General features: G+C 42.2%; 1 protein-coding gene across 3 annotated transcripts in view; it reads left to right on the forward strand.

The window, feature by feature from the left end:
* Positions 1 to 14,298, forward strand: part of LOC122413646 (lachesin-like) — a 259,378-nt gene that overhangs the window by 145,096 nt on the left and 99,984 nt on the right. For all 3 annotated transcript variants that reach the window (XM_043424135.1, XM_043424136.1, XM_043424134.1), the window contains exon 2: positions 13,122 to 13,231. Coding sequence is in view for 1 of the 3 variants with exons in the window: in XM_043424134.1 (XP_043280069.1) it covers positions 13,122 to 13,231 (110 nt within the window). In the remaining 2 variants the exon portion in view is untranslated. The remainder of the gene's footprint in view (positions 1 to 13,121; positions 13,232 to 14,298) is intronic.

Here is a 14,298-nt window from a genome sequence, read left to right on the forward strand (position 1 = left end):
TGATTGGAGCTTCATTTTTGCAAACTTTTTTTTCACTCTCCTAGGCATTTTCACTAATTTTGTGTGTGACTCATCTGGAATCTCTCATCGGACAGCGGACGATTAATGACGTCGAAGGAACAACACGTTCGAATGCGTCGATGAATATTGGAGCGGAAAACTTGGACTGACCTCCCATCGGACGTGACTTCGACACACATTTTGCAATTTCCCTGACGTCTGAGGTTCATCTACCGGAAAACAATATTTCCTGCAACTTTGGATCGAGCTGTTTATACTTATATATAACGAGAAACGAAGGAGAGTTTCTCGAATGAGGAGATACTAAAATTTGCCACCGAGTTAGGATCACCCAGCCCTCGGACGGATGGCATACACGGAACGAAGGCAAGACGCAGAGAGAAGCAGAGAGAGAGAGAGAGAGAGCGAGAGTTGGAGAAACTGAGGAAAAGGAACAACTCGAATGACCAGTTCCAATCAGCCACTATTGCAGAGCGAATCGATTTTCGTAATGAATTGTGGTCTCGGTAACCGTCCGAACCAATATTGCTTCTTCGGGTTTACAAGTTCGCCTTACCACGACGACGATCACCCTCCTGCTCCGGCCACTGTCCCAAATCTCGAATTTCTACGAAAACCGTAGCTTTCCTCGTTCGACATACTGCACAACACACCTACGTTTGTACTTTATATATTCGAAGAAAAATCCGCCGAATTGAGCATACGTCATTTCCGGAACTGGTGAAAGTGCCTCAAAAATTTCCAGTCGATAGTCATTTTCCGAATGTTTCTGCACCGAAGACTCCCTCAAATTATTTCATTCCAATGCATTTACTGGAAACAAAATATCCGACGCAACTGAATTCCCGTGCGAGGGAAGCTTCCAAAATAAATTTCATTTCGCCCGAAACCATTGAAAATTCATAACGCACGAAGCACGGTCTAATAATCCAACAAAACTCGTACCAAGTTTTTCGAAAATGCCAAATGAAATCGAACCGCATCGCGATATCCGAATGGGAGATAGAATTCCTCACCAAAGCTTTTCCCCGTCTCCGTGTATTTTACATTCACCAAAATAATGGAAAGCGTCAAGTCCCATAAAGTATGGAAAGCTTCGAGTCGAAATGGCAATAATTCCGAATCTTTGTAGTGACGAGTACAGTGTGGGGTCAAGTACGTGGCACGTCGATCCAGCGAAATTGCACAACTGCTGAGATAATACGTAGGAGAGAGAGTGAAGCTCTTTCGCATGTGGGTCTCGGATCATCGGACAGCCTCGTCGAGAGTTGTTCAATGAAATCCCATTCCGTTGTATACGTAGGGAAACTTTAGCGAGCTGTGCGACGCGGGGACGAATAATTCGTCTGGGGCATACGAGCGAATATGTGTTTATAGGTGTACGTACAACTACTGTACAGGGGAATATATACGCATGTGGATGAACGGATGCGCTGGTGTATGAAAACAAGGTTATCGTATGTGTACGAATTTCAGTTGGAGCCAAGAGCTGATGGTCAAACCGTAGGGAACTGACCACTACATTAGTTTTGTCCGAGGCGATTTGAATATAGATTAGTTTGTCGCAAATGGGAACTTCGGTGCGTGTACGAGGGGGGGGGGGGGGGTCAAAGGGGGTGTTCTAGTTGACTTTGGGAGCAGGGCTTCGCGCGATATCCACTCTCTCACATTGTTATAGCCCCAGACGCACACACACACACACACACACACACACACACACACACACACACACACACATGGGTGTGTTACTCCTTGTTCGATGTACGTATACACGGATGAGGAATATTAAGGGTCGAGGTGTGGGTAGGAGCGTTGTGCGTGTGAGTGTGGGGCACACACTGCGATAACAGCAATCTCAATCACTTCGTAATCGATTTATCCCCAAAAGCAATACTCTCGATCTATTTGTGTCGGCTCCAAAACTCAAAGCCCAACGGGCAGACGCACTATTTTCATTGGCGAATGAGGCAACTCGGGGTGCGGAGACGAAGTAATAATAACTTCCGGGCTCACTGTGTCTGCCGAATTTAAATCTGTGCAGGAAAATATTATTTTTGGCGTGTGTCACGCTTCCGTGGGGCGACCGCGGAGCTACAGTTTTCAGGTTTTTCAAACCAGAAGCTCCTCGAGCTAATCCATTTTCCTTGCACATTTTATCATTAGGGACGTTGAATTCTTCATTGCTTGTCGTCTCAATGAGTTGATTCTAATTGAAATGGAGGTAGAGACGACAACAGATGCAAATGAGATGTAGGCCTGGCAGAGATGACTGGCGACAAGCTCCAATAAATGTATACCGGTATTTCTGATATTATACGAGCGATCGTAATTTCACCGAAATTACTGGATCGCTCGCGTCTTGCACGCGCTCGTGTGCACGCACTGTGCGAGAATTTCATGGTGTCGTAACAAAATTTGATGTCTTCCATTCAAGAGATTTTTCTCTCCCTCCCGTCTCCTCTCTCTTTCCCGTTTTTCCTTCCGCACTCTTCCCTTGCTCTCTTTCTCTCTCGTCACCGCATCGAAGTGTCATGATTACTACTCCAAAAAGATTTTATGCTCTTTTGCCACGATATACGCACGCGTCTGGCACATTAAATTTAAGCCTCAATAAAAATTAATGGAAAATTAATAACTCCGTAAAATATTATATGATTAATAATTATTCCAAGTGCGCATATCATTTCTTGGTTATAGTTTTAGTCTACGACGACTAAATATCGTTTTTAGGTACGAGCATTGTCGTTATTCTTATTCAACGTTAATGATTCGTCGGACTGCTGGTAGATATTCACAGATTATTACTGTCGAAATTATCTGCTGAATGTAGCCAGCATAATTATGAGATTTTCATCGTCACCTCCCTCGGAACAACCTTAAATTCGATTTCAATGAGTTCTCTCATTGATTTACTAGAAAAAGTCTTTAAATGAAGCCGACTATTAGCCACTTTTCCTGATTTAATTTTTATCGAAATTTCTTTTAATTATGTTAATTGAAAGTAAATAATGAAAAGATGGAAAGCGGCATTAGGCAATGGATAAGCCGGCGTGATGTGAAAAAGGAAACGCTTCTTTTTGTTCTCGTGTGAGTATTAAATGCGAGTCTGTAACACGTAATCCGAGAGTGCAACGAGTTCGATTGATGTTCGTGATGAAACGGATAAGGAGAGAAAAATAAAGGAGAAAAAGCAAGGAGCAATGGAACGGGCGAGTAGCAAAGGGTGTGAAAGTGAGAGTGTATAAACCATGTGAATGAAGAAAAGGGGAAGAATGAGGGATGAGGTGCTGACGAGTCGAGATGGGAGAGGAGGGAGGAGCGAGGAAAAGGTGCGAATCAAGTACAATATCGAGAGAGAAAGAGAGTGTGCGAAGCTATGTTGCTGCGGATCGAAAAAGGGATCCGGACGAGAGAGAAATAGAGATGAAGAGAATACAGTCCATAAGAAAGAAAAAAGGGGGGAGAGAGAGAAGGAAGAATAGAGTGAGAAAATGAAAGATGAAAAAAAAGAGTTGAAGACTGACTTTTCTACTGTACTATACGTGAGCTGAAAGCATCTCGTAAGACGTGCCAACGTTCGTGGGCGATTGTAGTGCTCTTTTGCCGGGTTTCTTCCACTTTGCTGGCTCTGGATTCCTTCATCTCTGTCGCTTTGCCTTGCTTGCCGGCTAACCCATGCTTCTCAGAAACTCAGTTACAACAGCCGAAAGGGAAATAAAGGGATTTTTCGTTCCCCTCCTCCCTCATTCTTTTTCCTTTTCTGTTCCTCTTCTCCAATGGACAAAGGCCAGGATTGGTTACAGAAAAAGGATGATAGAACAAAGGAGAAGACAAGCCACCACTGCACTTTACACTGTCATAGTTAGCTCGGACCAACTGGGAAAAAAGGTTTTCCACGCTCTTTACCTCGCCCACTGTATACCTCTGTAACCTTTTTGTTGTTGTTCCTGCTCATGTTTTTCCCTTCTTTTTCAACAGCGTCCGGTCTAGCCACCTTCCGCGTGCTCATTCTCTTCCTCAATGTGTTGGCACTTCACCCGACCCTCGAGCCTCACTTGAACAGGTGTTCGTACAGCATTCCTCTACCTCGTAAATTCAATAGCTTCGGGCTATCCTGTTCCATTCTTGTCCGCATTATCATCGACACCGTCGGATAAATAAATTCATTCAGCTCCGCAGCGACTCTCCTATCTCTATGCAGGATCAAAATTGTTCTCTCGAAAAGGGAGATGAAAGGGAATCCAGTCGCAAATCGAACCAATTTATTGGACCGGAAATTCTTGCTGCATTTGCCTTTCGACACAGTCGTGACTGGTGCCACGATCTTGGGAATAAGTGGCTCGAAAATGAAGAACAGAATTGCTGTCATTCGATTTTTCAGCTGTAAAACTGCGAGCAATACAATTTTTCTGGAGTTTAATTTATCCAGAAAAAAATTGATTTGCCTTCGAAAGGACGATGAGGCGGAATCAAGTTAAGAGATAAATCGAGAAGGATTGAGAAAAGAGAACTCGGGAAATAGACGAAAATGAACGGAGAAGGAGCGAGAGAGAGAGAGGATTGGGAAAGATCCGAAAAGAGACAGTTGGCTCCAGGCTGATATCGACGTACGTAAAGTGAGAGTGCTGCGATAAAATTCACTTGGCACCTTTATTCACCCTGGTACGAACACCAGAGCGAATCCTTTGATCCGTCTTCAAAGATACCGGGTGTTCTTTTCCACATCAGCGGACCAAAGACTACTTGCAAACACTCTCGTCGAGGATTTTTTCGTCGTTTTCTTACGCTGGCTCAATGATACCGAGTCTTCAAGATTGACCCCTTTCATCGGGTTTTCCTTTCCTTAGAATTCCGTGCTTTCGCGGTTGCGACGAACAAATACTAGAAGCGAGTTTCCCCCTACGAGCAGCTCAACATTAGAAGTAGCTGGTCGAAAAAGTGGTTGAAAAGTGGTCCTTCCTCGCTGCGTATTTTTCCAAATCGTTCTGTGAATCTTGATCCAATTTCAACGAGTCGGAAGCGACTAAATTCGAGTGAGTACATTTTATCATAACGAGCGCCGAGTATTGTCGGCCCCCTTCGGTTTCCCGTTGACATTTCTTCACAAATGTTTCATTATCTCCGAGGAAATGAATCTGTGAATTTACACGCTCGATAAACCGGATTGAATAACGTTTTGAGGAAAATCTATAGTAAAAATACATTTCAATAAGTGTCAACGGGGCTTCGCTCAGCCTTGGCCACAATTTTTCTTCCCCCTCTGTCTTCTTTTCTCACACTGAGATTATACGGTATTAAGGGAGTTAGCTATTAATCCGCAATCGTACATGTTTTCCCGTCCCTACCGTGCTCTCGAGCTTTTTTCATCCGTGTCTCCAGGAACTTTTCACCGGTATTCTTACCTTTCCTTTTTCTTTTATCTCCTTTTATTTTGGTTTTTCTTTCTTTCTTACTCGTTCGAGTCCCTCCTGGGGTTGCTCCGTCCCGGCATGAGCGAGAACGGAGCTATGAGGGGGATGATTGTAAAAAAGTGTAGCTGCGATCAGGCCAAGGTGGAGAATAGCCGGTTGAGGGTGCTCGCAAGTCGGTTCGCTCATTTGAATACTTAGATTGGACGGTGCGCGGGCTGGGGTGGGAGACTGACTGCGAGTCTCGAGCTTACGAACGGGCGAGAAAGAGAGAGAGACTCGCCGCGAGGGCGGGAGCAGGGAGGCTGAAAGAAGTCACGGGAAGTTGCCCGCGGAGTGTGTGTGTTCGTGTGCGTCAGGCAGAAGCAAGAGGGAAAAAGAGAGGGAGAATTGAACGTTGGAATAAGAGCCCGTGAGAGCCTATAGAGGCTGGAAATGTATGGAGGGGTAGCTTAATCACGCTTTCGAAGAAATTTATGAGATCCAACCCGATAAGGCAGAAAATGAGAACAAGTCGGGACGGCGTGGGACAGGGAGTAAGAAAGAGTGCAAAAAGAGACGTGGAAGAAAAGGAGAAATCTCGGAGAATTTAGACGAAGATAAAACGCAGAGGAAGAAACTGCGGAGCAGAAATTCATCGGAGGCGTACGAGGCACGCGGACACGCTTAATCGCTAAAATAACCACCAAATTTCGATGACTTCAGGCGTTATTCGATCCTCATTTGGGCGGGGGATGGAAAAATTTATTCAAACGTACCGAGAAGCTTGTCTGAAGATCGTGCAATCTCAAAGACATTTCCATTACGAAAACACTTGAAAAAACTGTCTCACAGAACTGGGAATCGTTCCATTTCTTATTCAAATAGACAGAGATGAAAAGTGGAAAAAATTAGCATTATAAGACCGTTAAAAAAATGTCACAGTCCGAAAAGGTCGGCCGCGACGAAATGCTACGTAAATAATCAAGCAATGAAATCGCCGAGATCGAATGAATAAATCACGAAGACCCGCTTCCCCTGGAAACGTAAGATCACGATCTCTTCGGTAACGATTTTGCGTTAAGTGTGTGTATATCCGAGGAAGAAATTCAACCGAAAGATATCAAGAGAGAGATAAGAAGAGAATCGCCCGGACCCCGCGACGATCGCTAGTTTCATCCGCGCGTTATCAAACGAAAAAGGGAACATTACCCGGTATAGTTTCATCTTGCGCAGTATCATTATTCTCCCATTCTTTTGGAATAAACTGCGAATGGAATTGCCCGCGCGATAGCTACAAGTTTTGGGCTTACTCTCTGCACAAACACATATATTTATACTTTCAGATCTTATGGCACGTGACAGGGATGAAAAGAGATAGCAGAAATTGTATTAGCAATTTAGCAAGTGCACGTTAAAGTAGACTCTCTTCAATGTGTGCGTATACGTAAAAGAGCGCAGCAATTTCGCGATAAAAACAACGTGGATGAGTTGCCATTGCGCCCGCTCAGGCTCGCAGCCCAGATTCGATATAATCGTATGGGCGATAGCATTTTCCTCAAACCACTAATTCGAAAGACATTGTCAATGAACTTCATCTCGATTACGTAGAACTTGGCACATCCCTCGCAAATTCTCGATAAGACCGACGATTAAACGATTATCAGAGATTGTTCCCTTTGACTTCAATTTTATCAGGATCTGCTTGAACCTTCTCGCAGGAATAAATCCCTTTTACTCGTGTTACAATCATTCGTTCAATATGGACAAGTTGGTGAAACATTTTTTTCAGTCTGCTTTCAAGTATTTATTTCGTCAGTATAGCAAATGAACGCTGAGCAAAAAATACGTATATCGCGTGTGGTTAATTGAACTTCCTGCTCCTATCGCGGAAAATACGCTCATCAATCATTCACTGATACCTGCTCCCACTCCCCAAACCAGATCGGATCCGGAGTTTTGTTGGACATGGCGTGAACTAAAAAAATTGCGGTGAGAGCTTTATCGCTCCGGATGAAAGACACCGTTACGTTCTAACATCTTTGATTTTACGTCATCAGTCTACCAGCATCAGTGATAACGAGAGAAGCCCATAGACGAGGGAATAACGTCGCATAGATAAGAATTTTCGATCTGTATATAGACATAGATACACACATTTTTTTCGTGAAGCCAAGAGGACCGAAGAAATAGTTGCTGATCGTAGGAAACTACGAAATCGTCGATGTTATAAGAGTTCTTTGAAAAAGTTGATTTTTATGAAAAATCCAAAGGTTTTTTCCTCATTGAATTATTCATTTTTCCATTGCTCCAAAGCTCTGAGGCTTTCGTATTACAAAACATTTCGACGGTTATAGTTGAAACGAGAATGAATACAACCGCGAGATTAGATCGTTAAGGTAGTTCATGAACGAAAAAATTTTCTTAAAGAAATCTTGAAATTTACACAGAGTTTTAATAGGATTGACACGATCAAATTTTAAAGGATTCGTTTTATTGGTTATTTACATAAACGTGTTTAAATATGAAGAAAAATATACACAAGGACTATGCATAAAAAATCGTTTATCTTTCCATATTACGAATGAACGCTTTAATGAAGTTTGTGAAAAAGTATACAATAACAATGAAGTATGTAATGAAGGTCTGGGAAAAAATTCTAGACGACTGTCTTACTATTAATAAAGATATATTACCTTAAAGATTGAACGAAATTGGTAATGAGCACTCGTGTAACCTCACATTTGCTTATTTATTATTATTATTATTATTATTTCGCCAGGGACGAATGAAGTTTCGGGTTCAATCAGTGATATGAATCCCCGTTTAATTAATAGCTTGTAGTTTCATTCGCCAAAAGATGAGTTGAAAAAATGTATTTGCAATTTTGAATTAATAACTCTGACATTAATTTAGAGTGATAATACCTTTAATTATAGGAAGTAAATTTAGGCACCCATAAAATACGATCCTGCAGGCATGACCTACCTTAAAAAATCCTTTGCAGTATTTTTTCTCACGGGGTTTCTTCAACTCATCGAAAAAGAAAACCAATTGAAACTCGGTGAAAATATAAAGTGCGTCATTTTCAAGCGAATCTTTCATACACGCACGAAAATAAATTCGCTGTCTGTGCAAACGGGCAAACGACAAACGCGACGATTCTCCACAAGAATCCAATGTGAAAAGGAGTTGTGAGATGAAGAAAAAAGAATCTTCGACTCTCGATAAGAAGGTTGCGAATGCATGAAGCCTACACGTCACCCAATGGCATGCATAAAGCCCTTTTCGCTTTGCCAGACAACACACGTGCTCACATTCGCACGGCACTGAAGTGCATTTCCTTCAATCTTTTTACGATTGAGAATAAGAGAAGTTAAGAAAGCGAAACAGAAAGGAAGTTCACACCTTGAAAATAAAGGACGAAGGAAAGATTCAGATGAAATGTCGATGAAAAGAAAAGAAGAAAAAACAGCCCAGGGACGAATACGAAGTTTGAGAGGGAATGAAAAAAGGAGAGTATGAAAGAGCACGTAAGATTACCGATTCAGAGCAACACTGAGAGAAACTGCTGCATCCCTGAGGAAATATATACCCTACGCAAGTGGTAATCTAGATGAAAATCTGTCGTATAGATACGCGATAAAAACTCTGTGAAAAAAGTACATTTGCGTATACGCTCTATACGAATTTAAGTTCAAGTATCATCGATCAAATATTTCCCTCGAGCTTGAATTTACCAGCACTTTTATTTACGGAGAATAAGCTTTGGGACGAACCGACTAATAGCAATACCAATACTCTGGCAGTAAAGTATGATTGCAATGATTGTTCGAATGAATACCCCACTGCATACCCTAGTTTGGAGTCCCCTCAAATGAACATTCCTCCGCGCGTACATTCCATTTGAAATTTCCAAAACAAGAAATTCCAAATTTTGCAAATAACGATCATTTTTCAGGAGGTTCGCGCAAAGTCTTTCCACGGCTTTGATTAATGAAGATGACTTTCAACGAAACGATCCGAAGCGCAACTATCGATTTCGTGTCGCGCAAACTTTTCCTCCATTGCTCTTCGTATGACACACATAATGTGCCAAGTGAAACCTATAAAAAGTTCATACACGTGAAATACAATCGATATTTGGTCTGCGCATACTCACAGGTGGAGAAAACCGGGGATTTCTTATCTGAGACTTTAGTCAAAAAACTTTCAGTGCTCGAGTCTTGGAGTTCCTGGAACGGATCTTTTTCGATCTTTCACGAGCACAGTACGTACTTCGTGAACGAAATGTCCATGCATTTCTGATGAACGTGCGCATTCGGACCTGCTCTCGCGAGAAAGAAAAAAGGGGTCTCGATAAGGACTGCAAAAAGACAGAGAAAGGGGGGGGGGAGGAGAGAAGAAAGGATTCGAGGTTGTCGCCTGCCAGAGGAATAAATGTGTGTCGATAGCGATCGCGATATTATAGCGAAAAACATTTAATTCTGCTACACCCACACCACGAAACAAGTGATTCGGGCGTTCTGCCACTATTTCTACTCCAAGATTTTCACCCCTTAAGCTCTTAAGTCGATCCGTGTATGTTCGCTCGAGCTCCAAGATCCCGGAAGCTTCTTGTTCCAATATTGTCCTTCTCCTTTCTGAATTCCCATCTTCTGTACACGTACCACTCACAATTTACATTTCATTGTCCAATGTCCTTATGTATCTGTGAATGAATATGCGTTTTTCAGAGTTTCTATTTTCGACCAAGATTTTCGTTGGAGATATCGAAAGACACTCCAAAACTTGAGCATTTTCGTTCGTAATTTACGCCAATTATAAAATTTCTCGGCATCCAATTTTCCGGCTTCATTTTCATTCGATCTTCCCAAAAGCGTCCATCGTACAAATAGAAATATTTATTAATGCATTCTGTAATAACACTCGAAAGTCCGCGACGAAAATTTCCTGAATTTTTCCGACTGCGCCAATAACAGTTATTGGATGAAAATTCAATGAAGGATAAAATTGTCACATCTCTGGAATAGAATTATCCGGAGAAATATTAATGATGAAAGTGGATGAGAAATTTAATTAAAGCTCCAAACTCTTAGAATGTAACATTCGTTACATCGAAGAAATTTGATTTTCCACACAGCTTCGTCTTCAAAGAAGCTCTAACAAAATAAGAAAGAAAAATTAACTCCGATAGAAACATGCTCGTATCTCGAAATACCGTCGATCGATGACAGGATCCAGAAATACCAAATGGGATCATGCGTCCGATATTAAGGTGGACTAAAAAACTTTTTTTTTCGTGGCAACAACTGTAATCGGTTTGCAAAATAATGTGGAAAAATTCCAAGCGATTTGCCAAGGAAATAAAAACTTTCCTATCGCGACACTGTGATCGAATATTCACTAGGAATTGTGTGGTGTTTTTTTGGAATTTTGAAATTCGATAAGTCGCTCGTAAGCCGTACACAAAATATCGACACACTCGTGTATATTTATGTACATAAATCTATTGAGAGAAAGCACGTTCGTATATCCATGGCTGACTCGTATCTCGTGCTGGTTTATTTGATTCCGAATCCTCTCACCCTCCCTGGCTCGTTCGGTGGCAACTGCCCAAAGAGAATTCTCTAGTAGCTCGGTCTCTTGCCAAGTGGAGAGTCACTTCGATTCGCTTTAAAAGTCACCGGTACATGCGCGAACATTGCCCGCTGTGTACGTATACGAAAGAAAGTCCGCTGAGAAGCAGGAGGCCGTAAATCGATGTACCGGGGGCTGAAGTAACGAGGATTGTGACCTTCCGTCGATTGGTCCGCACTACACCTGTACAGGGGATATGTGCCTGGCGAAGAAAAGCATTCTCGAATGATCGTTCCCAACTTGTGTGCTCGCAATACAACCGTATAAATAGCGTGGATCGTACTAAATGAATGTAGAGTCGAGTCCAAAGAGTGGGGGCTGACGATTTTTAAGGTAGATCATGCCCGTCGGATAGTATTTTATGGGTGTCTAAATTGGGTCGATTTTTATTTCCTAATTGAAGATTTTATCACTCTAAATTAATGTCAGAGTTATTAATTCCAAATTGTAAATAAATTTTTTCAACTCATCTTTTGGCTAATGAAATAACAAGCCATTAATTCAACGGGGATTCACCACTGACTGAACCCGAAATTTTATTCGTCCCTGGCGAAAATACTGTAGTTTTTTTATGAGAAAAATCGCTTTAGAGAGCGCAAAGGGAAATGGATGAAGAAAAAAGTGTTAATAAATAAACTATGACAGCAATGGGCCAAGCCAAAAAGAAACGAAATGTCGAAATAAGCAAATGTGAGGTTACACGAGTGCTCATTGCCAATTTCGTTCAATCTTTAACGTAATATATCTTTATTACTGGTAAGACAATCGTCTCGAATTTTTTCCCAAACCTTCGTAAGAAGCGTTCATTCGTTATATGGAAAAATAAACGATTTTTTACGCGTAGTCTCTATACCCCTGTGTATTTTTCTTCATATTTAAAGGCATTTATCTGAATAACCAATAAGACGAACCCTTTAAAATTTGATTTGCGTGTCAATCGTCGACTACCCATTTAAACGATGTAAACTCTGTGTAAAATTCAATACTTAAGAAATTCATTTAGTGCATGAACTACCTTAACAAACGCTCCCAAATTTTGATCGATCATTTCTGTGATGCAACGAGTCCCGAAGCAAACTAATTTTTCGGTTTTCTTCGAGTAACCGAATCTCCACAGCAGCCAAGTTTAGAAGCATTCGAAAAAGATTCTTTCGTTTGATTTGTTTTGGATCCCACTGTATATGGGCGTTTGTATACATTTATGTATCGGTTTGTACATGGATAGGCTACTGAAAGTATACACTAGTTGCGTCTTCGAGTACATCGCTCGAGGTTCTATCTCGTTGCTCTGCTTCAAACCCTCCTCTGTACTATGTTCCCAGAGCATTTTCCACCTCCTCCTATTTCTCTCTGTGTACATATTACGTGATCAAATATGCATATAACCGTTATGAACCCTACTCCGTATTCAGCATGTGTAATTTTTAATGGAGATACATTTGGCTCTCATAAACATCGAGAATTTTATGTAAAGAGAGGAAAATTGGATGGATTTCTGTTGATTACTCGTGTGACGTTTTTGTATAAAGGATGGATGTGGATGTTGATGTGAATGAGGGAAGTAAATTATTTTATTTCGATCCTCATTTATTTAATGAAATATGAGTTTGACAAACGAATTTCTCGATCGAGTTTCATTATTGTGATATTCGATTCTTAAGTTCAATTGTTTATGCAGTGAATTTGGAGATTTGTAACAACTTTTCGGGCCTGTGTCCCGCCACGACACACCAGAATTTGTGAGACAAAAGTAAAAATGATGAAAAAATGGATTACTTTATTTCGGGTTTTTCGGAGCTCGGGTTTCAATTTTTCGTTTCCCCTCCTTATTCCCGATTCTTGGAACAAGTGAGAAGGGTCTCGAGGCGAATAGCGACCGCATAATGTCCAGGAGTTGACAAATTTCAACGTGAAATAATATCATCACAAGTTAGGCTGAATCAGAATTTATTCGGATCGGCCATCAACAAAAAATAAACCCTACAATAATTGAGCAAATAATTCAATCGAAATCGATTAAAAATTTTTTCTTTCTGCAACGTAATGGATTCATTTGAATTTATTTGATTGCAGCAAGCACCGTGCCTGAACCGGAGTTCATAGACGAGATTGGCAACATAACAGTCGCGGCTGGTCGTAACGTAAAGCTTTCCTGTAGCGTGAAGGATCTCGCCTCTTACAAGGTGAGTTTACAAACAGCGAGTAAATTGATGGGAGGAGGACTGATAACGTTGAAGTACCAATGGGTTTGGGAAGCAGATTGGTAACGTGAGTATCTCCGGCGGGAGAAAGCGGGTCTTTCCGTCAAAAGCAAAGTGTTTGGCGAATTCTTGTCGGAGGAAATAGTCGCGAAGTTTTGAACGAATTAAGGAGACGGGAGCGGGGCTGTAGATGAGAAAAGGTGTAGAAAGGAGAAGACCGAGAAGTGGCTGAACCCGTTAGAATGCATGCGCTAATTGAAGTACTCGTAGACATTTAATCCCCGCGTTGCGAAATCGTGACGAAACATCTTTCTCGCCGGAGGCAAAACTCTTAGTGCCAAGGACGCGGCGGGAGGGGCAGGAGTGCGAGGCTTCATTGAATTTGGCATTGGTAGAAAGCACGGCCCTTGAAACAGTCGTCACTGGTAGCCGGGAACAGGAGACGTTGGATCGACGGGAGATCGGAAACTTAACGAAGCTCGTTTCACGACCGCGTCTCTCTGGATATAGTGTGAGTGAAGTGGGCGAGGGAACGAATAAGGATTTAGAGGAGTGGAGACCGGGCCGAGGGCGAGGAGGTGAAAAGCGGTGCTGCAGAGGTCCCTCGCCGGCGCTCTGGAGTGGATCGAATCGACGAGACTTCAACGAGAGGAGAGAGGAAGTCGATCTGCGGCGTACCGCCTCGTTGAAAATGACCAAGCACGCGGAGGCTGCACCGCGACTCTTCTTGCAACCCTCCCATTCCGACAACGTGTTTCCCAAGCTTTCGCATCCATCCGTCCTCATGACCGTGATTTTGTTCTCGATGAAATTGTGCACCGCGGAGTCCAGGGGTTGAGGTAGATCAGCGAGGACGTAGTTAACGAAACATAATGAATCTCCACGGTGAGTAAAGAGGTTGGTTAAGGGCTCGAATAAGGCTCGAATTCCAGAGGGATCAGCTACACGGGATTGAGAAAATGATGTACATGCAGATGCGACCCCTCGTTTCGTCTTCCCACCAAGACGATTTCTACGCAGTATCATTTTCTCATCCCTGGCTCTCCCTC

The sequence above is a fragment of the Venturia canescens genome, chromosome 7 (genome assembly GCF_019457755.1).
Source record: "Venturia canescens isolate UGA chromosome 7, ASM1945775v1, whole genome shotgun sequence".
NCBI classification, from domain to species: domain Eukaryota; kingdom Metazoa; phylum Arthropoda; class Insecta; order Hymenoptera; family Ichneumonidae; genus Venturia; species Venturia canescens.